This window comes from Crassostrea angulata, chromosome 3, assembly GCF_025612915.1.
Source record: "Crassostrea angulata isolate pt1a10 chromosome 3, ASM2561291v2, whole genome shotgun sequence".
NCBI lineage: Eukaryota > Metazoa > Mollusca > Bivalvia > Ostreida > Ostreidae > Magallana > Magallana angulata.
The window spans coordinates 12,704,150-12,729,825 of record NC_069113.1 but is presented as its reverse complement, the minus strand read 5'-3'; the positions used below and the strand labels follow the sequence as shown (position 1 = coordinate 12,729,825).

The following is a 25,676-nucleotide window of genomic DNA, read 5'->3' as shown; positions in this document are numbered from 1 at the left end:
ATATTGTATTTAGTTTGATTTTGCATATCGATAAATAAAAATCTAATTAAAAAAAAAGATTTAAAGTTTTAAATGAACATGTACAGACCCCGAATAAAGACACTAAATCTAGAGTTGATTTGAATAGGTAAAATATAAAATGAATTAAAATCATATATCGGCTATTAAGAAGTTGAGTATCTTTAGAATGCGACGTTGCGTTTGTGCGTCGTTTGACGTTATAAGCGTAACGTTAAGTAACACCAGTATCGTGCGCGACGTCACCCCCCCCCCCGCGCATTAATAAAATTAATCGGATAAAGGAAGAAAAAATAATTTAATAGGAAGTTATTAACACTCGCTATTTATATTTTACTAATATGACACGTACTATAACTTTCTGCTTACCGTGACATTAAATGAGTAAATTCTGTGTCTTTTTTTAAACGTTGCAATTCTTAATTAAAATACATAGTATGAATTTATTTGTAAATCTAGAGTTCGAAACCGGACTTTTTTTGTTCATTGTCAATAAGTTAAATTTGTTGATAAAGTAAAGTAATTGAAGCACATTTACATTCTTGATAATAAATTTTGCTATAAAACTGTGTTTACGTAAAACTCGAAAAAAGAAAAAAGGAGAGGATCATAATTATAGCTGATGCAATCACTTTTTTCGGAGCACGAAGTTTGTGAGAAGCGGATCAGATTAGATATCCTTGACTTGGAAATTTTCCTGTGAGCGAAAGGGATGCAAAAAAGGTGGTTTTAACGATTTTTGTAGGTTTGTAGATTGAGAACTTTCCTTTTGATTATTTTCATTACGCCCTAATGAATTAATTATAAATTTTTAAAAAACCTGTTTTTCCCTGCATATACATGTATACTAGCAATATTTCCGAGATTTCAATGAGCTAGAAGGGGGTTATCTATACGGAACGCGTGCTTCCGGTTTAGAAAATAAAATCAGGCACACACATTTTGATGACGTAAATAACGCTGATAATTTTAGAGGTAATGGCCAACTTTTCAGTAACTACAGGAAGGGATGGTAGCCGCTACTTTGGAGGTAATAACTCGGGTATCTTTTCTGTTACACAATATACGTGTTCTATGGACACTTTCGTTCGAATAATATCAGTGGGTTATTCAGTCAGCTCCACTATTTTCCACTGTGTTCCATATGCACGTGACAGTGCATCTTTTTTATCCTTTACCTAAGCAAATTTTCTTGTTGGAAAAATGTTAAGCTAACGAGGCAAATGTTTTGTTTATGTTGAACTATTACACAAGAATGATGTATCAAAATTATACGCTTGAGACGAGTAGATCAGATGAATATAACACTTTCAGTTCCCACTTTTTCACCTCCTCCAAATTTCTGTTTTTATTAGATCATGGACAATCACCGTGTTGTAAGATGCAACAAATTATAAAGTGATATGTTATTTCAGATCATGATGACAGATGGTCTGACTCAGGCAGTAGCCATGGCGGTGGGAAGCAGAGGAACCGTGGCCGAGGAAACCGACCGTACGGTGGTTACAATGGAGGGAGGGGTGGTAGATACAGCCACGGGGGATATCAGAACAGAGGTACACAGTGACCACAATAACATGTTACCTCCAGATAGTTTTTGTTATATTCTTACTTTTCTATGAGTCAATCTTGTTTTATTGAACTTTATTTGATTAATGCAATGATTAATAGTAGCTTACTTTAATTGTATTTGGTGTTATGAAATAAAAAGTTTTTATAATTTTGATATATATGGAATGAAAAATATTATACATTTGTGAATAAAAATATTTTGGTGCTGATGAGAATATTTATAAAATTGGTGTGACAAGGAAATAAAAAAAAACAAAAACCCATTAGCTTAATGTAGTGTTTCTGTTATCAATGTTGAATTCATGATTAAAATACTTACTATGAATATATCTGAAATTTAATTTTTCTCTTGTTTGCAGGTTCTGGGGGTGGTAGATACAGTAGGTCAAGAGGGAGAGGGCGAGGGGGCCCAAACCCACGGAGCAGAGTAGACCCAGATGGAGACTTCAGTATGGGCGATGAACCAGGGCCTTCAACAAAACAAAGATTGTAAGAAAGTATCCATTAATTTTTATTTGATAAGTAGAAAAAACTGCATATCCCCCAGTGGTAACTGATAACCTTTTTGGAGGGAAAAAATCAGCTATCTATTTGCCTAATATGGATGCTTCATAGATATATGAAGTAGATCTTATACTGGAAAATATATGGACTGATACAGTAAATGTATTTTAGTTGGCATTTACAATATTGGGCTGAAAATGAATTTTTAACAGGTTAGAGTAGATTTGAATTAGCCCATTCCTAAAGGTACCTATTTGTCAAAATATATGTTTGAAATTTGGGATTGTACTTGATTAAGCGGAAGCTGCATTTTGTCAAAGTTGCTAATTAGAAAACACAGCCAAATGTAATACATTAACATTATTTTCAGAGAAGAGTTACTTCAACCTTGTGTGTTGAATCAAAAATGCATGTATTTGAGTTGGTCAGCTATTCTTTTAAATTTCAGTTCTCCCTATGGTACATCTAGTAGGGGCTCTGCAGGAAGAGGAAGGAACAGGAATGGTAAAGAAGGCTTAAATTGATTAGACAAAACATATGTATAAATAAGTGCATTATGGGGCTATCATGTATGTGCTTTTATAGTTGTATTCATAAATTAGCATTTACTTAAGTAGACAAGAGTAAGATTGAACGTACATGTTTGTGTAATTACATCTAGATTTTACAGTGTTCAAGATTTTAAAGAAAATTGTAATTTTGAAATAAAAGAATGATATCAATTTTAGATGGAGGAAATAATTATTCCAAGATGCAGAGAATGGGACTTCCATTTACAGATTCTGATAGTCCTCAGTGGTATAAAGTGATCGTAAGTAGCCTTTGTTATAATTTTTAAAAAGAGGCCGCCTGTTTTTGTTCATTTGAAATATAAGGAATGTAACACTAAAACATGTGCATGTTTCCCTTTTTACAGATACCTTATGGCAAAAAAGGAGGGAAAGATTTCATTTTAAAATCCCTCACAGAGAGAGTGGACATTCCTTTCAAACCAGTGGATGTAAGCTTTAATAATAGCACATTTATCCTGCCTTTAGAATTATATACCCAGTATTCATTTTACTCATCAATTCTGTACATGTATTATGGAAAATGGCCTATTTTCTGTTCCTTAGTTCCACTTCGAACAAGAAAAGGCTGTATTTTTTGTGCAAGAGAAACAAGAAGCCAATGCAATAAGAAGTCAAGACAAGAAAATACAACTTCCCAATGGTTTTAAGGTATTGGTTTGCAGATTAGTGGCCCACACTTTACCTTTTGTGCCGGCGCTGCAAGTCATCGAGAATGTGAAAGATTAAAGTATAAAATTAGAGATTATTTTATTGTTTATATCGAACATGCCACAATATGGAGGTGTCTCATACCCCATGAATATCACTAAATTTGACTTATTATAGCATTTCATACATGTACATGTGATTATTGTAGCACCATTTATTGTCAGGAATCAACCATTAGAATGCAGAGATGTTGTTTGATTTGATGTTCTCCAGAAAATGATTCAATGTTTTTAATATTTTAGATGATTGTGCTGGTTAAACCAAGTCCACCACCTGTGACAGAATTAGATAGTGGGGCACTAGAGAAACTGAAAGTAAACATATTTCTTGTACATGTATTTTAAACCTGTCACTAATTGAAATTAACATCTAATCAGTTGTTTCATTGAAAAGAGTTTGACAGTAAATTTTCAAACGTTTAGTTTTTCTCATATAAAATTTATTCTGATGCTTAATAAAGTGTTAATAAACTTGATTTTTAGTTTAAATTCCAGATACATGGTTTCTAATTAATAATATAATGTACCTAACAATTGTTACAATGTTTAATATGGACATTGAAAATGAAGATCAGCAATTGTTTTTACTTTGCAGCTGTGCATGAGTGCGAGATATGACCCTTCAACCAAAGCACTCAACCTCAGTTGCCTGGCCAAGGACCAGTGTAAGTTGTAGAAAAGCTTCTTTACTGAAAATATATGTTTGGAGCTTAGGGTCCTGAAATTGTAATACATCAACACGTTTGTCTAACTTGACATACAGATCCCAAATTTGAATATGGCAGGGACTATTGTATACTTGTATGCTTCAAATATTTCGATAAAGGAGAAGGCTTACATAGGCATTGCCTGCTGCCTAATCCATTTATGTAAATGTATATTTGCTTAATAAGATATGTTCAAATCAAACATTTGTTGACAATTATATTTTTCCCCCCAAATTGGTATTTTTTCAGTCATTTTCAAATCATTCACATACTCATACTAGCATATCATACCTATTGAAATATAACCAAGTTGCATGTGTTTAAGAAGTTTTACCAAAAGGTGTGGAAAATTGTTTTAAAAAAAAACAGCATTACGATTTGCCAGTGAATTACATTTTGTTTTGATTTCAGCATTAGCAGCAGAAAATCTCTTTATGGCACTAAGTCGCAGAAGTGTAATGACTAATGTGGTCAAGGTCATAGAGGAGAATATTCCCGAGGTGAGAATCAGTCCTTTGATTTGTCTGGGATTTAAGAGATAGTTTAGATCATTAATCCGAATTTATAATGGGAAAAAATATTAACTGTAAATGTTTTGTTTGAATAGTTAGAAGAACTGGATATGAGCGACAATAGGTTAATATCACTGGAAGCCATGAGAGACTTGCCCCAAAAAGCCCCAAATGTCAAAAAACTAAACTTAGGAAAGAACAAAGTAAGTAATATAGGTATGAAAGTCTTCTGTGAACAGTAATATGAAAACATTGTTTACACCATTAAATGTTTACTGGTTATCAACAGACCTTTAATTTCTAATCTGGTGAAAAGGAATGAAACATTTGATTGACTTCTTCATTGCATATAATCTACATGTAATGGTTTATAGCATGTAATGTTCTTGTAATGGTTCATTGAATGTTATGTACATGTAATAATTAATTGGTTGTAATGTTCATGAAATACGATAGTTCATGTGTATTACATGTATTTACACCAGTAATCCTGACTTGTTTGTAGCTGTCACACGTTGATGAACTGCGAAAGCTCCAGGACTGGAAGCTGGATCACCTGATTCTGGATGGCAACGACCTTTGTGATAAGTTCAAAGACAATAACGCCTACGTTAGGTAATGCAATCCGGTCTGTGTACCCAAGAGTGTGTGGAGAGAGATGTTTGTGTCCTCCTAACCGTCAGCAGGCAATGTCTTCTCAAAGAACTCCATCATACTGTGCTGCTTTCAAGAAGTGACTGTGGCATTATGTGGGAGAAGAGAGATTTTAGATTGAAAGGATCTATATGATTACATTTAGCATATAACATGGCAGTGATATTCCATTAGACAAGATTTGTCATACAATGATTCAGTAGAGATTAAGTAAACAAGGGTTTGTAAAAGTTTAATTTTATTTTCATCTCTCTGCCATTTGATGAGAGAAAATATGAATGAACCACAGAATTTAGTTGAAAAAAAGGGCATTTTAATCTGAAAACATTTTCTTTCCTTAAAGCTAATTCAATCTAGACTAGTAGACATTTGGCATTAATTGAGTATGGATAAGCATTGAACACAAAATTTTTGGTTCCACAATTTAAACAAGTACCAAACAAATAGATTTGTTGTGTGGTGAGAATGTCTCTTCTTACCTGTAAGAAACAATCAGCAGAGATTAATTGACATGCCGCAGTGTCATGTTGTTGACATCTGACATGGAGTGACGCAGATTGTTCCCAATGACGGGTACGATCTCTCCGCTCTAGGAGGGACTACCTAAAACAGGGGCAACTGGCACTTCCGAAAGTGATGAGACAAAGCATGATGTGTGGTCAGAATGGTAATATTAAAATGTTGTCATTGTCAATTTTGGTAATTATTATGGGAATATAATCATGGAAAGGAAAATTGTTTCATTCTTCTCTTTCATAAAAGAAGAGATTTCTTATTCAAACCAGAAAAAAAGAGAACAGGAATTAATCACCAAAAAAGTTTTGCTGTAATGTTCAGTTCATTCAAATTTGGTAAGCCTTTTCAAACCTTCTCCATCACTTTCACTGTGTAAAGATAAGATGTCAGAATAAATCTGTCAGATAATGACCAGGCAATAGCCAAAATGAGAGACATGAATGATCAGATCATCACACATCAGGAATGTTCATTCTGTGATGAATGCTTTATCATTCCCAACAATACAAAGAGAATTTGTACTTCAATCAGCATCAAAATTTGAGGAAAAGAAAGAGACGGATTGGGTAAAAATGGGTTGGATGTGGATGGGGTAAAAATGGGTTCGATGGAATGAAAAAAGTGTAAATCATTTCTTTCATATTGTTTTCTGTTGTCAGTTTTCAATGGTACATGTAATAGATATATTGTGTATGCTTCATATTTTTTCCTTTTTTGTCACATGGCAGACACAAGCATATAGTTCCTGAAGTATTGTTAAGAATTAAATTCAGTTATTGTTTGGAAGGAAAAATACATTGTTGTATGGCAAATCTTGTCCAAATTTAACCACCATGCTGGTTGATTTCAGCTTAAACAATTCTTTAGCTTGTAAAATAATGGAACATTTACATGAATGAATGTACTTGGACATGTATTCTATATTGTGAATATGTAAGGTTTAAAATGCTAGGTTTTCTACAAATTTGATTCATTTTAGTGCCATAAGAAAGAAGTTTCCCAAAGTTTTGACACTGGTAAGTAGTTGGTTGATCATCAATAAAGATAAGAATTTCATTGACTCTGGTTTAAATGAACTAATGTTATATTTTGATTTTAACTTGCTAGAAACTGTTAACAAAAATTTTGTATGAAAAGATGGAAAAAAATATCTTTAATATCCATTTCATTTGTGTTACTGACAAGGAGTATGAAGAAGCACATTTTTCATCCATCAACATTTCATTTTGTGATAGGATGGTCACACCCTTCCACCTCCAATTACCTTTGACCTTGAAACCAGCTCAGAGCTCCCTGCAGTAAAGGTCCGTATGTCAAATCCTTGCTTTGCTTGCATATTGAAGCTCAAATACCATAAACTTATTAATAGACTTAGATCAGAAATTTTATTTCTGGTTTTTTTTTTTCATGAAATATAAATGATGAAATTTTACCTTTTGTTTGTCATCCATGCACACAGTTACTCATGTTAAAGATATTTTTAAAGCTAATTCAAATCAAAATTAAGACTTAAGCCACATTTTTAAACGAGCCAGTTACATACACGTACTGTAAATGCACGTTTCAGCAATGGTCTATTCCTTGCTTGTTTGTGTTGTTTTAATCTGCTTGTGAACACAAAGTTTTTTGTTACTTTTAGGGAAGTTTCTTCATCAATGATTCCATACAGACATCTACTGTCAACTTCCTGAAGGCGTTCTTCACACTGTACGATTCTGACAACAGACAGCCCTTGATGGAAGCTTATAATGAGGAGGTACGGCAAACCTTTTCTGTCTTTGTTATGATTATGTCAATGTAAACAGTATATGTACCGGTATAAGATTATAAAACTCTTTCTACTTTATCTTTCAGGCACTGTTTTCATTGTCAGTGGCCAAAAATCCCAATATAGAGTACTCGTAAGTCATTTAGTTTGTTTATTAAATTTTGTTTGAGATAAACCAGCTTATTTGCTTTGTCTAATACAAATATAATTCTTGATTTAGTTCTGTTTATGGTCAACTCATTGATAAAGATTTTAAATTGATATTAAAGTACTGGTATATGATAAATCATAAATGTTTATATTTAAAAAAAAGGGCAGACATGTAAATGAATTTGATGATTTTATTTTTCAGTCAACCTAAAGTTCATGATTATCTCTCAGAAAGCCGAAACTTCATCAAAATGGGCAAAAGTACTTCAGGTAAATGTTTGATCTAATACATGTAAATACAGAGAATGGTACCTTGTGACTAAGTGTATTTTTGCTTAAAAACCTCTTTTTCTTCAGCCCAAAACTGCATAGTATAGGAATGTCTGTCTTTTTTTAGAATCGATGAGAAAAAACAAGTTGCTGAAGCGAGGGAAGATAAACATTGTGGCTCAGCTGTGTGATCTGCCCTCCACAACCCACGACTACAACTCCTTTATTGTGGATGTGGACCACTCCTCAGTAAGTGGCCTATAAAAAAAGATTCGGAGCTTTACCTACAGCAGTTCTTTGTCTGCTGTGTATAAATACATATACCTGTACATATGTAGAAATCACACATTTGAATTTGACATTTTTCATTGCAGGAAATTCTAAGAAGTTTTATAGTAGAAGGAGTATTCAAAGAAAGTAAGTGAGAATGCTAATAAAAAGTTGATTTACTGTGCCTTCAATTACTGTTCAAATATGTTCATTTAAGAAATAAACAGCTATTTAAAAAGTTCACCGGGATATGATTTTGGTTGATCATGTGACCAACAAGTTCACAACCCAGTGAACTTTTTATTGCAAATCTAACATGGATGTACAAGCTACGGTCGATGTTGCATTCCTTGAGTGATGACACTTTCTAATTGGTGTGAATTTCATTTGAGATTCGCAACAAAGATTCTGATTGGTGCATTTATATAGACCCGCCCATTTATAAAATGCATGTAGAGAACACTATGCTAGCACATGGAAACAAATGTCGGAGAAAGAAAAGTTGTACTTGCAAGTTAAAAATTACATACAGAGTTATTTGAGAACAAACGAGGTGATGTTTACGTACATGTGTATAAATAATGTTAGTGAAATAAAAACAAAGAAAAGTTCTCTAAAAGCATGGATGGGTGCATCAATGTATAGATTAAAGTCACAGATTGGACTTCACTCATCAAATAACATATGTTATTCAACTTATTGTTAAGAAATTAGTCAGAAACTATTTGGTGAACAAATATATTTTACGTTACCATTCATAATGTACCATTTGTGGAAAATCACACGGGTTGAACAGACAAAAAGCTTGCTGCAAAATGTAGATCCACAGGAAAATTCGGGTTGACATGCTATGAAATCCATTAGATGTTTTACAGCATATGTCTTCACTTATTTGCTTATAAATAATCTGTACTGAAAATCTTTGATATATCATCACCAGATCTGTAAAATGAAGCGTGGTTTGTTTATATAAATATAAAACTGTTAAATTGGGACTCGATCTGCATTTGAATTTTACAATCTGAGGTTGATTAGTGTGTTTGAGAGAAAGTCAGCAGCGGGTAAAGCGTCAACATCAGTAGTAAATATTATTTGATGAATATTGAGGTACATGAAATAAAATTATTGTTTCTAAAGACTGAGTGAGTCGCAAAATAAGGTTAATCACAGATCAGTCCAAAATTGAACACATTTGTGCTGTTAATTTCAAGTTTTGTGTACATGTTTGAAAACACATGCACACTTGTGAAGTGTGTCATTGATCGGTTGAAGTTCAATAAAATGCAATATTTATGTAACATTTATTGTCAGTATCTGTTGTGAATTTTTTGGAATAAACTACAAAAAAAAAATATTGCCCCAATTTAAATTGATGAGTTAAAAATGATTGAATTTATCGATGAAGCATTGTGCTGAAAAATGTAATGGGAAACCTGTTTTAAACAGTGTATTTTTGACAATTGTTTACAACATAAAAAACAAAAAGCGATTATTGTGAGAACTCTTTGAGAATGATTGCAGTGATTTACCGGTAGTTTTTGCAGTCCTGATACAGAGTGAACGACACAGTTGACAGTTGGTTCATAAATTATCAATACACATGTACCACGGTACAGGTAAAAGTGGGCGGGTACTAAACAACCCATAAAAATGCTTATTTAAAAAAAACTGAAACTCGTGATCCCAATAGTGTCATCACTCAACGCATCAATTTATCAGTCGCAGTGTGTGCACCCATGTTGGATTTGCGATAAGATTGCTGTTTATTACTTATATTTACATTTGAAAAAGGCAATTCGTTTAAATTACTGTGTTTTTATTTTTTCAATGATTCAACCCACAAGTGAGTGCGATAACCATTGTCAAGTCTATAAATTGCAATTGCCAATTACAATGAAAATTGAACAAAATATGTAACTTCTCTGTTAACTTGTTTTGATAAAAAAAATACTCTGAACATAAAAATGAAATTGAGATAAATATACTTATCTTCATTTGTTAAATTTCAATTTTTTTTAGCTGATAGCAAGTCGGATAGACCTCCTATCAGGGCGTTTAGCCGTAGGTTTATAACGGTTCCACAAGGGGCAGGGTAAGTCTTATGACTGTCTAAGTGAATTGTAAAATGAAAATTGTCGTCGAGAGAAAGATTCTAAAAACATGTAAATTTTTAAAGAATAAATTGCTTCAAAGAAACTAATTATGTTTATTTTACTTTAAGGATGAACATCGTTAATGACATGTTGACGATAACAAATGCCTCTAGGGAGCAAATCCAGGTATATTACATGAGATTTACTGAAATTACAATCTTTTATTTCAATGAAATTGACTCTTTTTTAAAAATTCTGTTTATTTTCTGTAAATGGCAATATATGAACAAGCATTCAGTTGACTCGCAAAATTGTATGGATTACATAAACATTATCAGTGGGCTTTGAATTGTGCATAGAAGACCAGCTTTAAGCTATGTATTTCACTATATTCTGTGTTGATCAAAAATATGTTACAAGTGTTTCTTAGCATTGGGCATATCAATAGCAATGAGAATTGCATATCATTTTGGATAGATGAAGCTGTAAAAACTCATTCACAGAAATGTGCTCTCACAATAGTTCAGTGACCAGTCTTTTATTTACTCTGTTAATGATATTTCTTTGTAGAATGCCTTCAAGCACCCTGCCCCCACCCCGTCCTCAAGTCCTGTCCCAGAGTCTTCTCCCCCGGCCCCCTTCACCCAGACCCCCTCCACATATACCCCGGAACAGCAACAGATGATTCAGCAGTTTGTTGCCCAGTCAGGCATGAACCATCAGTGGTCCATCAAGTATGTTTGTGCAATATATATATAATATACATGTATACAATATCTATGTACTGGGTTTTCATCATTTTTTCAATTGAGTACCAAAGTTTTGGGATTGTTGTAGAGCAGATAAACAAAATTATTTGTTCAACCAATTATAATGAAATTTGACAATAATTTTTAGATAGTAATAATGTCCATGAATTTATGTATCTCTTAAAATCTGTGCTTTAGCAAATCTCAGAGAATTGATGCTCATGAATATTAATGAAACCAAAGAATTTTTACAAATAGCAAAACCAGACAAAGTTGTGGAAGATCCAAAGTTACATTTATTGGGGAAATCTGTTTGCCACTTCATTAAATGTAATTTCCAAACTCTGGAATCAGCACTTACTATATTCATAAAATGTTTGTAATATGAATTGCAGGTGCTTGGAGCAAAATGGGTGGAATTACGAGAAATCAGGAGAAATATTTTTGGAGCTACAGGTAAAAGTCAAACAATCTCTGTGAACATATAAGACATTACACTGTTCATTCTATAATAAAGATTTAAGTTTTTCAACTTGCATGTGTACATACACTGTATATTGACATGTATAAATACAAGAAAAACAAGTTTATTTTTATGGCGTCGAGCGAAGCTCGAAAGCCATCTAGGGATCGTACGTCCGGAAGTTACATTTTTAGGAGCCAAACAACTCAAATGAGTGCAAAGTTTTCGTATGTGTTTGAAGAAAAACAGATGACATACTTCAATTTCGAGCAGAACTGTACTTCAACAAAACAAGTTTGCAGATTCGAAATGGTTGCCGTCTTTAAAAATGTTCACATTTTATTGAAAACAATATGTCTCAGTTTCAGCGGATGAATACATAAGCACCGAGACACATGCGATAGCTGGGCTTACATACTCAATTTGGTTATGAAATGTACTAGCCTGCAAAATAGATTATTTTGTATCCATATCGAATATTGACAATGCACAAATGGAAACAAAACCTCCTAATCGAGCGATAAGTACATCTACAACCAAAAGTTATTTTAAACCAACTACTGAACTACTTTCACTTTGTAAGCAATGTGTATGGGTGCTTTCTTTTATCTACCCCTGATCTTTTCGGCCCGTGTCATTTGGACCCTTGTGAATTTTAGATGAAATTGATAACAAGAGACAGAGTGGTTATCAGCAGTATACAATATATAGAATTAAACACAATAATAATTTTAATATTTATTTCCATATAAATAGAGAAAAAAAATCTAAAAGTTTTTTAACTCCTAAGAAATTTCTATATTAAAGTTAAATTTTCAATTGAAATTCAAAACTTTTTAAGAATTAGGTGAGCAAATTTGTAATGAATTGTAATTTTATTAGTTATGTGATAAATAACATTTTCTATTTTTTTAAAAAGATGACTAATGTTATTTTTTTTTTATTTTCTATAATTTATGAAAAAAATACCAGCTTTTGAACTTGGTCATTTTTTGGTAAAATATTGCATATAGGGTACCCTCATTGTACAGATAAGTACTCTTACAGTTTTCAAAATAGGAAGTTTTTCTTTTGCAGATCAATTATACATATATCAGAGGAGTGCTTATTGCTAGGATTTTGATTTTCGATAATTTATGAAAAAAATACCAGCTTTTGAACTTAGTCATTTTTTGCAAAATATTGCATATAGGGTACCCTCATTGTACGGATAACTCCTCCTACAGTTCTCAAGATAGGAAATTTTTCTTTTGCAGATCAGTTATACATATATCAGAGGTGTGCTTATTGCTAGGATTTTGGTAACTGATTATTTATGAAAAAAATACCAGCTTTTGAATTTAGTCATTTTTTGGCAAAATATTGCATATAGCGTACCCTCATTGTACGAATAACTCCTCTTACAGTTCTCAAGATAAGAAGTTGTTCTTTTGCAGATCAATTAAACATATATCAGAGGTGTGCATATTGCTAGGATTTTAATTACTGATAATTTATGAAAAAAATACCAGCTTTTGAACTAAGACTTTTTTAGCAAAATATTGCATATGGGGTACTTTATTTCACTGGATATGGGTTGACATGGATTATGGATACAGTTCGCATATAAAAAGAAAACCCGGTTAGCTGTCACATTGACAGCTTTTCACTTGTTTAAAAAATTATTTAGGTTTTTACTCTTCAAATTAACTTTAACTCGACGCCATTGTGGCCCTTCAGGCCTTTGATTTTCTGGAAAGTTTTGTATCAAATCAATATTTGACATTCAGTGGATATAACTGTAGTGTGGTATTGTTATGACTGTTGATCTATGTTATCTCACTTTGTAGAAACAAAACAAGATTCCTCCAGAGGCTTTTACCAAATGAGAATCACCTCAACTCACATAAGGAATCACAGTTTATTATTCCAGTAACTCAGTGAAGCATGTGTATGGCCAGTTGAAGTAAACTGACAGTTGTTAATGAAAGTTACGCTCCCAAACATTATTTCTCCGATGCCAAGTGAAAAATGAAACACCAATCCAGGACATTTTACTGATTTTATACTTCATACTGAGCATCATCTGATGCAAGTGTTATAGTAAACATGATGGTCAGCTATCTCAGCTGTGTACTGTTTTATGTCCATGGAGCTCTTTATTTTATTAGGTGCTTAGACTTGGATGAGTTCCAGTTTTAATGTTTTTACAATTGATAGATGTTTATTTTGATTGTAAATCAAGGAATAAGTGTTGGGAAAAAGTCGGAAATAAAAGTGCTCATTTGTTTTACATGTACTGTCACTTTTTATTTTTAAAGCAATGTATTATTTTTTACGATCATAGAGATTTCATCCCTGTTTAATAAAACAAATATGAGAAGAAAAATTGCTGTTTTATTTTTTTTTTTGGATGTCTTGTTCTAAAATATAGAATGTACGTAGGAAAACGTATTGTTTTGTGTCCTTAAAATAATTTTGGACATCAATCAATATTTTGTCCTTATAGACTGAAATGAAAATGTTGTCAACATCAACTCATCAGTTTCAGAATAACAATATTTTAAGTACTGGGATGAAATAATTTCAAATGTCTTGTATGCTGTTATAATTTTTGAATATCAATCCAATACTGAGGTTTCATCAATATTGGATGAATACCAATTTTCATGGATTTTGTTATTACGTTGATCCACGAAATTAAGTGTTTATTGAAGTGCAATTTCTATTAACATTTTGTATTGATAGGGACAATGGCCACGAATTTACATATCCTTGAAACTGATTTTCACTTATCCACGAATATTGATAGCCTTGAATAATAATGAAACCACAGTATAGTGAGAGAAAAAAAAGGCCATGCAATATTAGAAATCATAAATACATATGTAGTACTTGTTCAAGTTTCATTGTATGTTATTTTAATAATGATAAAATAATGACAATCAAATGTTATGTAACACGATAAACATTGCACGTGAACTGCGGTCTACAAAGTCAATTGAACAAGAGATTCAATCCCTTCTGTTGTGACTGAATAATGGAATATTTCTTTCATATAAACTAAAAAAGTCCTAAACAGAAAATCCACTTCGCTTTTTCTCATGAAAATCAATTTTGGCTTGGTTTGATGATGGAATTTCTGGAAAAAAAAAGATGGGTAAAAAATTTCAATGGTCAAATAGAAAAATCAATTTAAGTTCTTCAATCACCCCTTTACAGAGTATTTTTGGGTTACAAGAATTCATAGTCATCGAAAAGTGTTAAGCAATAAACTGCAATGGATTCACTTAATGCAGTAATTTTTTTTTATCATAACGGAGTCTAATGGACCTATGGATTTTGTATTGTTCTTAAATTCTACAACACTGGTTTCCACACTACTTACGATGAAAATCCTTTGGAGCCAGACAACACGATGTAAGGAGATTTTTCTGATCTCTGTTTTTCTTGCAGCATGTTCAGGGTACCGAGGGGTGTATCAGTAGAGCTCATCTGCTTCATTAACTAAAATACAACAAGAATATTGAATATATCTCAGTTTAACATTCTAACTGGCATATGAATCTTCTGTGCATCTTATTCCTTTTTCTTCACAGCAAATTATAATCTGAATATGCATAATTCTTCAAAGTACTTGAGATTGTTTTGTTTTTCTACATGTATATTTTAAGGCAACTTAAAACTGGACATTGCTCGAATATAGGAATTGTCACACAGATATATAAACCCTTCAATTTCGTAACACCGGACTTCACACCTGAAACTCGTGGCCAACGCTTGGTATCCCTTTCATGGTCTTTGGATTTTATGCATATATTTCCTATTTTATGTGCATATTCTGTTTGTAAATAATGCATTGACCTGTTTATCTGGTGTAAGTACTCTCTTGGCTTGAAAAAAGTTGGTAAAATTTGATTATTTCATTACTACCGAGTAACACAGCAAGGCAAGAAGTACATCTACACAGGTGAGACCTTTAATACAGCAAAATTCTTTAACGGTTAACAGGTCTGTGGCTTGTATAGGGGTGTAGGGATACCAGTGATGAAAGAGAAATTTGTTGGACAGTGTCCATTTAAGAGCGGTGTCCAGCTTTTAAAGCAAAGAGCACACAAAAACCCTGGACAAAGCTGTAAAGTTTAACATCTTTTATAGACAGGTGGTTAAAATATAAAGGCAGATACCTGCTCCTCCTGTTGTTTTTTACTTCGTTTCTCTGTTTTCTTTTTGCCTGAACCCTTTCCGTGGAATCTGTGAGACAACTGCCTGAAAGCTTCCTTTCGATTCAGCATTCGACCACTGTCATCGACATATTCCAACTTAACGTCGGGTTTGTATCCATCTTTTTCCTTGAAGTCCTGAATCATCCCCCCTCCCCCACTGTAACGATCCCTCTTCCTGCTGTATTTTTCATCAAGGTCGCTGAAGATTAAATTAATATCAAACTTCAGTGTTCAAGTTATAAAAAAAATGTTAACAACTTTGGGTGAGATGAACACCAGCCATAATCAAAACATCTTGTGAATATGTGCCGTAGCAAAGCACCAGAGGTCAGGCCAAAATAAAATTATTGTTCGTTTGAATTGCTTTTGGCCTCATTGAAATACCCCCTGCTGATAAAATTTTATTAGCAAAAAATGAAGAAAAAATGGAGATTTTATTATTTACCAATCTTTAATTAGTTAAACTTCAAGTTTGAAAAAAAAAATCCCTCCCTTCCTCTTGGGTAAAAAAGCCCCTGGACGGCAATTTTTTTTTAAAGGATGGACTAAATACAGTGTACAGTAATGAGCGATATCTTCACAACAGTATATTGCGTTGATTGAGTCGCTGTTTTGCCAGTTGTTGCTCAGGAACTTACTCATATCTCTTGTCCTCTATGGAGTAATTCTGGACCTCCAGCTCCTCCTTGGCCTTACTTCTCCTGGCTCCTGCCAGCTTCTTTTCTTCATCTTCAATGTAGCCTGCAGACAGAGAGAATTCAGAACATATTAATCATCACATCACACAAATTGACAAAGATTTGCTGACTACCTGTGTTTCTAAAAATGTCAAGTGCCTGATGATAAAACAACAGGGAAATCCCCCACACACCTTTCTTTTTGGCCAACTCCAGGGCAGCTCCAACACCAGAGCTTACAACCGGCTCATCATCTAACACAGCCTGTTCCTCTCCCTGTATTACAAGTACATGTATTAAATGTAGACAATAAGCAATTATTATGTTTTTAGTGAATACATGTATTAAGTTATCAAAAATGCAACTGCTCCGCATTTCATTTATGGAGTTGTGAATTCCAGTGTAACATCAAATTTCCAGAGACCAATATCTCATATACATATAATTTTTTATTACTTACGGTGATATTAACAGGTGTCTCGTCAATTTCCACCGCGTTCCATCCAGTAACCTGTTCGTCTTCCTCTTGTTTTTTTCTATCCTCAAGCTCCTTCTCAAAATCCTGAAAACAAATTATCAAAATGCATGTAAATTGCAGGGAAATAGATGCATCAAAATCAGGAGAACACAAAATGATAGGGCAGATTTAACTATACTGGTACATGTGCAAAATTTATGTTGTGATTCCAAAATAGGTTCATTTATCATTATGCTAGTTTATAATTTGCAATTTCTGAATTGATGACTACAGAAATTTTTGTACATGTATTTTAAAAGACTAAAATAGCAGTCTTAGCCTACAAAAATATACAGTAGTTGTAAGCTGTAAACTGTAAACCTAATTATATTCATTATTTATAAGCATCAATCTGGTTTGCTATAAATGAATTTCACAACTCATTTTTCAATATAAAATATATATATCAACTACAAACAACATTAAAAAAAACTCACTTTGGGCTAGAATATTTGTGACAACAATGCTCTTGCAAAACCTCACCAAATTATTATAAACATTGGATTACAGTATACAGAATAGTTAAAGTATTAACACTTTCCCCTTCATACTTTACATCAGTACAACATAATACATGCTCATAATGTACGTGTATATAAATAGACTCACAACGAGTTCTTCCTGGTCCTCCTCTCGGTTCCCTGACTGTCCGTATGTCGGGATATCCCCCAGTGTTCTACAGAACTCAGACGTCGCATTCAGGATAATGTTCCCGTCCTGCAGGGCTTCCTCTGGTTCAGCCTTCACCTTGGAGAGCACCTGTTCTGCTACCTTAAAGGTAAAAACATTGTACCATACATGAACATTTACATCATTATACTTTACATTTAATTAATACATTGTATAACAGTTGATCTACATCTCTCCAAACAAATGAGAACTTTAACTGAAACAAGAGATGTTTGTGAAACACTTATGCCCCCCTCCTATGGAAACATCCACAAAGAAAATGAACGTAAACTTCTTTCTAAGTCCAAGGGCCATAACTCTGTCGGAAATTGCTCTATCAAACTTTACCTAGATATTATCATGATAAACCTGTATATTAAATTTCATTTCAATATGTTCATCCTCTGTGAAGAAAATGAGCAGAAACTGCTAAAAACTAGAATTTTTCTACGTCCAAGGGCTATAACTCTGTCGAAAATTGCTCGATCGTACCCAATATCGAACTTGACCTAGATATTATCATGATAAACCTGTATACCAAATTTCATTTCAATATGTTTATCCTCTGCGAAGAAAATAAGCGGAAACTGCAAAAAACTAGAATTTTTCTACGTCCAAGGGCCATAACTCTGTCCAAAATTTCTCGATCATACCCAATATCGAACCTGACCTAGATATTATCATGATAAACCTGTATACCAAATTTCATTTCAATATGTTTATCCTCTGCGAAGAAAATAAGCGGAAACTGCAAAAAACTAGAATTTTTCTACGTCCAAGGGCCATAACTCTGTCCAAAATTTCTCGATCATACCCAATATCGAACCTGACCTAGATATTATCATGATAAACCTGTATACCAAATTTCATTTCAATATGTTAATTCTCTGCGAAGAAAATGAACGGAAACTGTTGGTGGACCGACAGACCGACCGACAGACAGCAGCAAAGCAATATGCATTCCCTTCTTCGAAGGGGGGCATAAATATACAAAAGTGTGTCCTGTTTCATGTTTATCTGCTTGTCAGATACATTTACATGTGATATGAAAAAGGAACTTGCTTTGCACTAGTCTTACCTTACTCACACTTGAGCCCTCTTTCTTCTGCTTTAGTTTCCTGGCTTTAGACAGAGCAGAGTGCAGTTCTTTCTCTGCCTCATCCTCTTCTATCACAACTTTGCTTAAATCCTCATCTGGACCGATTAAGTCTTAAAACCAAACAAACAAATCACTTAAGTCAATTTCATCAATTTCATCAATTTCATCAAGATAAAGTTAAGGTGGTACGGGACATCTATCAATATTAATGTTGATTAAAGTTCATTATAATCAAAATACTATCAATGGTTTCGAATTCTTAAATTTGACAACATTTCACTCAAAAATATGTTTTAACAAGTGAAAGCTGTCAATGTGACAGCAAACCGGGTTTTCTTTTATTTGAACTGTATCCATAATCCATGTCAACCCATAATTGATAAACACTACCTACCGTATCCAGTGAAATGGAGTACCCTATATGCAGTATTTTGCCAAAAAATGACTAAGTTCAAAAGCTGGTAATTTTTTTCTATAAATTTTTTTTTCTATAGAAATCAAAATCTTAACAATATGCACACCTCTGATATAAGTACAATTGATCTGCAAAAGAACAACTTCCTATCTTTAAAATTGTAGGAGAAGTTATCCATACAATGAGGGTACCCTACATGTACATGTATATGCATTATTTTGACAAAATTGACTAAGTTCAAAACCTGGTATTTTCTTCACAAATAATCAAAAATCAAAATCCTAGAAATATGATCTGTGTACAATCAATCTGCAAAAGAACAACTTCCTATCTTGAAAACTGTAGGAGGAGTTATCCATACAATGAGGGTACCCCTTTTGGCAGCCGCCCACCCGCCCGCCATTTTCTCCATTTTAATAACCGGATTTTTCCGTTGGAAAACGCGGTAAAAAAGTTTGATTGACTATTGGAAATGCATTGTAAACATTAAAAACAGAAAAATAATATATGACCAAAATCGTGACCATGCCCCTTTCATTGGCAATTTGGCTAGTTCATTTCTATTGCTTCTTAAAGTCATGAAATTAAACTCCACCTCAATAGATAAACGCCATCCCCACATCATGCGATAAATGAATTTGTCTTTGAATGACATTTAACCGAAGAACTGTGTACATTTACCTTCCTCCTCATCGGGCTGGTCTACATCCATTGGCTGCTCTTTGACGGTGACCGCGGTGTGACCATGAGCATAGTCTATAACAATGGGAGCGGTCTGTCCGTAGGCATTATTCTCATGGCTGGCTTGATCCGGATATTCTTCCTCCTCTTTCTTTATATATCCTCTGCTTTTTTTTCTGAAAGAATAATTTTGCTTGAACAAAATAACACTAGATCTAGAATACCTGTCATTTAACTCTATTTACAAGTATTTGTTAAGAAATTTCTGCAAGTATACATGCTGCTTTTCTAGGATATTACACTGCGTATGTGTTTTTTAAGAGTTTTAATTTTACCTTGATCCATAATCTGTGTCATCAAGATCTTGATTTGGTAGGGGAAGGAGATCATCTGCCTTCAATGCCTCTTTCTTTCTGATTTTTCTCACTTTTTTCTTCACTTTCTTAAACTTGGCAGCTTCCTTTTTTTTAAATATACACATAAAAATAAAAAATTCAATTTGCTAATAAATTCTAATCAAAGCCTACCCCAAAAAATTCAGAATTTCCTAAATGAAAATCAGGATTTCTTTAGTGACTCACAGAATCTATTTCATATGTATGCAAGTAATGGCACAATATAGACAACTTAAATCTACAAGCTTGAAACATTAACTACATTTAAAATATTATGAACTGCATGTAACAATGGTGATCTACTAACTGCTAATTCCTGTGGGGTAAGGTACTCGTTGATGGGATTCAGAGACACGCCTCCCAAGGACTCGCTTTGTTCTCGTAGCTGTCGGCGAATCTCGTCCATCTGTTTCTCTGGGTCTGTGTTGAATTTCCCACCAGATCCCAGCTGAAACTTCTCTTTCTTTGCACCTGCTATTTCTTCATCATATTTCTCAAGAACATTCTTCTCTTTAAACTGAAAATACATGTACAATGTATTTAAGTATTTAAACAAAAAAATAATTGTCATTGTTATTGGTATGCAACAAACAAACCAATATTTTCAATATATATGCATAGTAAATTTATAAACATATACAAGTAATACATGTATTACCATTCCATATTCATCCACATCGCCAGCATCATAAGGATTGTAGTCTGGCTTCTTTTTCTTAAGCTCCACATTTTTCTCAGCTTTTTCATCATCCACAATGTTCACGTTAATCAGAGTGTCTTCCTCTTCCTCATCCAGCACCCCTTCAAATTAAAACAAAGATGTTGTATGTTGTAAAATACAATGTATTTGTACATGTATGGTGCCATCAACATTAGATTAAAATTTATTGTACTCAGCACTAGAAAGTGATATCTTTTCTGCATTTTCTTTAAAACGTGTTTTCTGAGATGTTGTATATCTGCTGAAGTCAGATATTTGAATCAATAGATAAATTTTATGAAGATAAATAGATAAATTGTATGAAGATATTACATATTAATAAAAGGCTTATCATAGAATGTCCAATCCAGGATTAATTCAACAGTTTATTTCATCAGTGAAAATAATTAAATTGTACTTAGTCATAAATTAATGGTACATGTAAATAATTGCAAAAGTACATACGGCATACATGAACATGTATAGGAAAATCGAACATTGACTATAAATGCAAATGCAATTGTAAATGTAAACCTTTGTCCTGAAGTGTCAAGATGATAGCCTGTCCATCTTTAAATCTGTCAACAGAGTGCTCAACCTTTAAACCCTTGAGATCTTTTGATGTGTACTCCTGTTAGAATGAAATATAAACCATGCATTGTCTAAAACAAAATGTAAATATACAAATATCTGCATAAATGTACATATATATACCAGTGCATGTTAGAAAATATAAGTAATTATATCTATCTTCTGAATGAGGCTTATAAGTTAGAGCAGAAATTTTTTAGAAAAAAAAAATTCAAACTATCTAAAGAGGAAAATTCTAAATAGGCATTTGTTAACTCACCTTCTGATTGCCTTTGAATTCTTCCTTAACAATGTCCTCAAGTCCAAAAGCCTCATCAAGTTCCATCAATTGTTTGGCCTGAAATGTTCAGATACACATAATGCATGAGTGAAGGTATACGCATACTAGAGAGTTTATATGGTAAATCATTTCATAAACTAATTTGTCATACAACTTTATCTTACCCTTTTCTCAGCCAGCTCCTTTTCTTTCTGTTTCTGTCGACTTTTTTTCACCCATGCTAATGCATCATCCTCCTCATCACTCTCTCCCAGGGTTTTTATTGTACTAGAAAACAAACCACTCTTATAAAACTAGCATAACCAAATTACCAAGCTTAAAACGTAACATATCTTTGGCAAAGTAATGGTGCATTGCTATTTCTTTCTGGTGCAAAGTAATTTTTAACCTACCCAAGTTTATCTTTGATTTTCCTTTTATCCTTCATTTTTTGTATTCTCTCTGAGAGTTTTTCAGTCTCTTTCTTCTTTGTTATACTTAGTGCAGGCTTATGAACATCCCCTTCCTGTGTTATTAAGTAACCATCATCTAAAATACCAGAGGAGAAATCAATGTAATTGAGCTAATAGCTTCAATATTGTAGGTTCTTCATTTCATGAAATCACAACTTGTGGTCCAACCAAGAGATGAATGCCATACAGATCTAGAATCAATATATAATCAAAACTAAAATTTGAATACATAAGACTGAGATTTTTAGTTTAATAGAACAAGGTGTCTCTTTTTCAAGTTTATATAAATAGAGTTCTAAATACTGGTAATAAGCAATTTATGATATTGTAATAAATTGAAAACTTTGGTATAAATACTTCTTAACTTGAACCAATTTTCTATCAATTGAACAAACTTATCCTCATTTATCATGAAATTAATATCATTTACAGATAAATATAACTTTACCACAAGCATAACGTCAACATACCAGTGTGCTGCTGCTTCTTCTCATTACCAACTTCAAGGGGCTTTAATCCTAACTTGGCTCGGATGCGACTATGAATAGAAATATTAAGAGTTACATGAAGATATCTGGTGAATATCATGCAAGAACATTTCTTCAAACAAAAATTTACATTCCCCAATCCCCTCCTGTTATTCATGTTATTCTTACTTGCATATATTTTCCTCTCTAACACCAAATAACCGACTGAGATTAAACTTATGCTATCAATTATTAGTCCAAATCTAATCTCACAGTAAAGTGAGAAATGTGTTTGACTGACTTTAATATGCAATACCCCTCTCAGTAATGTTACAGAGATATTCTCACTTTGTTTCTTCAATGCTGAGAGAGACATCCCCACTGGATCCTCCCGCTGTCTGTGGAGCATCTGTGTAGGACTCTGTATGTAAGATAAACAATTAGTAATTGGAAAATATGTTGACATATGCTTTTTCAAGCTATCTGTATATCATTAAAAAATCATGAATTAATAATATTGGACAACTGTAGCAAAATACAATTCAAGTCATTTGTGTATGACTTGAATGACTCAGTGCAATAAGAAAATTCTAACCATTTCGGGTCATATATAAAAAGCTTACACCCTATTGGTTGTTAAAATTAATATTGCTAAAAAAAGTTTCATCGATTTTCATAAAACATTTTTAAAATAAGTTCACTAATTCTCAAAACAAAATTCACCACAATATCTGAATATAGCTGCATATTGAATCACTGCGTTATATGCCAATTATTAATTATGCTAAGGATTTGATCATCTTGTTTCTTGGTGTACCTCTAAAGGAACTCTTGCTATCAACATCATCCAGTTCTCTGGGATAGTAATCTTCATTCTCGTGGAAGCCATCGTCTCTGCGATATCTTTCACGATCCGAATATTCTCTGTCACGGTCATGCCGATGTCTTTTTCTCTCTTTAGATCGAGAACGAGATCGATGTTTCCTTTTCTTTTTATGTTCCTTGTCTTTATCTTTCTCTTTATGTTTCTTGGAAGATCCCATTGCGTCAGATACGGTTTTAAAAGATTGTTATTGATAATCGTAATTATCGTTGTCGTCGTTTTCTGTGCGAAACATAAGCGTAAAGTGAAGGGTGTTGGTAAACTAGGTTATAATATGCCGGTTGCGGTCGTAAAAAAATCAAAGTACTGAATGTACTGACAAGCGGTTAGCAAATTGAGATCCATTAATTATACTTAATATAAAGTTCAAGATCAGCTAAACTTAATATTTTATTGTAGCCAATTTCTTCCTGGAAAACCAGTATTTATCTAAAACGATTAAAAAAAGATAGCTCGCAATTATATGGTTGCTTTGCGTCGGTCTGTACAGGTTTAAAAAATCTAAACATTTCAAATGGCGTGTACACTTGTCAACGAATGATTTCTTATTCCTTAATTAAAATCTGTCTTTCTTCAGTTTTCCTGTATACGAAGTTCAAGTTTTTGACGCCTAGAAATACCCGCATTACTGCTTTTTTCACAGTGCGGCGTAGGAATAGTATGCGAGGATCAAATACTGGGGACAAAGCCTTATCATTTTGATTCTAACCTTATGAAATTGATTGGCGGCAAATGTTAAGACCCCCGAAGCTTATATATTATCATTGTCATAATTTAAATACTTTTTACAATGAAAAGTACTGTTTTTATATTACTAATTTTATATAGTTCTTTATCTTTTATAGATCAATTTTATGGTATGTTTTTCTTTTCAGTGTAAATTTCTCAAGCATAATTCAAATGGGCTCTAAATATTTCCTCCTCAGTCATATATAATTTGAGAAAAGTCGATGTAATCTCAAACCTTATAATTATCAAACTAAAACTAACGAAGTTGAGCGTAAAATAATGATGCACTCTTTCCAGCACATTCATATAGTTCTATCCATGTCATAATATAAAATCAGAATTTTAATGAATTTAGTTCAAAAATTTAAAAAAGCAAAGTAACTTCGGCATAAACTACATATATATTAAAGAGAGGACTTTTATAATCTACCACATCATTCATTCAGAGACATTTCAAACATCATATTTATTCCTTTATTTTTTTTCATGTATTCTTATTTATTCATAAATATTAGGAAGGATGTGTGTTATTTATACAATAAAATGGTTTGTTTGTTGATTCACGCGGGTATAAAGGTAGCAACATTATAGGAGAAAAAAAACCCCCACAACCCGCGTTAGTGTTAACGTTAACATTCATTGGAGAAAAAAATACATTATCCGCTTACACGTGTTATGTATTTTTTCTGCAATGTCGCTAGCTTCATACCCGCATGAACCACCACCAAAAAAAAAGATTTATTGTTTAAATATTTACATCTTTATTTATTTATGTCTCTGGAGAAATCACTTAAATCATGGTTAATGTGCACCAGTTCATTTGATAAAAGAAATAATTGACACCATTGAAAATTTATGTATAACTGTCATATGATCTGTTGACCTTACATGTTGTGTATACATTATTTTTACTGTATTATATACTTGTATTGGGAGAGGGCGATCTAAGTTTTTGAACTTGTGTCCAAGCCCTGTTGTAATTTTTGTACAACAAATATGTTCAAATCAAAAATACTTCATATACGGACATTTTGTCTGACATAAAGATGATTATTTCGTTATTTTTTTTATTTATTTATTGTTTTTTTTTTTTTGGTAACTGAAGTTTTAGACCAATCTCAATAAACTAATTCGATTGAAGCCGTAGATTTCGGCACTGTTAGTATCTATAGCGCTGTGAATGAAAATCGTTTTGCTAGAAATAGAGGAGAAAATACGCAGTGGTTGTAAATATTAACATGATCGTCCGTCTCGGTTTTGACCGATATCTTGTTTTACCCATGGCCAAAAAAGATTATCAATATTTCAGTCATATACGTTTCGTTGCAATTCAGACACATTTAAAATGTATATTTTTAGAAAAAGTTATTTGAGACTAAATATCATCTGAT

General features: G+C 32.9%; 2 protein-coding genes across 2 annotated transcripts; one reads left to right on the top strand and one right to left on the bottom strand.

Moving 5' to 3' along the window:
- Positions 1-952: 952 nt before the first annotated feature.
- On the top strand, positions 953-13,629 carry LOC128176073 (nuclear RNA export factor 1-like). The gene is made up of 24 exons (XM_052842129.1): positions 953-1,048; positions 1,434-1,574; positions 1,950-2,079; positions 2,543-2,598; positions 2,823-2,905; positions 3,011-3,094; positions 3,210-3,314; positions 3,617-3,688; positions 3,969-4,038; positions 4,492-4,580; positions 4,688-4,795; positions 5,098-5,207; positions 6,742-6,778; positions 6,998-7,066; positions 7,402-7,518; positions 7,617-7,663; positions 7,883-7,950; positions 8,078-8,199; positions 8,325-8,367; positions 10,240-10,312; positions 10,442-10,499; positions 10,884-11,047; positions 11,458-11,518; positions 13,355-13,629. The coding sequence occupies exons 1-24, from the start codon at positions 997-999 to the stop codon at positions 13,391-13,393; spliced, it is 1,998 nt and encodes a 665-aa protein (XP_052698089.1). The 5' UTR covers positions 953-996; the 3' UTR covers positions 13,394-13,629.
- A 766-nt stretch (positions 13,630-14,395) lies between these two features.
- LOC128176072 (U4/U6.U5 tri-snRNP-associated protein 1-like) lies at positions 14,396-23,804 on the bottom strand. The gene is made up of 19 exons (XM_052842127.1): positions 23,491-23,804; positions 23,022-23,094; positions 22,677-22,744; positions 22,147-22,282; positions 21,919-22,021; positions 21,734-21,811; positions 21,418-21,514; positions 20,842-20,984; positions 20,491-20,700; positions 20,124-20,248; positions 19,789-19,964; positions 18,672-18,802; positions 17,534-17,695; positions 16,868-16,969; positions 16,602-16,683; positions 16,369-16,471; positions 15,692-15,929; positions 14,893-15,011; positions 14,396-14,646 (listed from the first exon to the last, which is right to left on the bottom strand). Exons 1-19 carry the CDS (start codon positions 23,714-23,716, stop codon positions 14,616-14,618), a joined length of 2,403 nt encoding a protein of 800 aa, XP_052698087.1. The 5' UTR covers positions 23,717-23,804; the 3' UTR covers positions 14,396-14,615.
- Between the last annotated feature and the right edge of the window lie 1,872 nt (positions 23,805-25,676).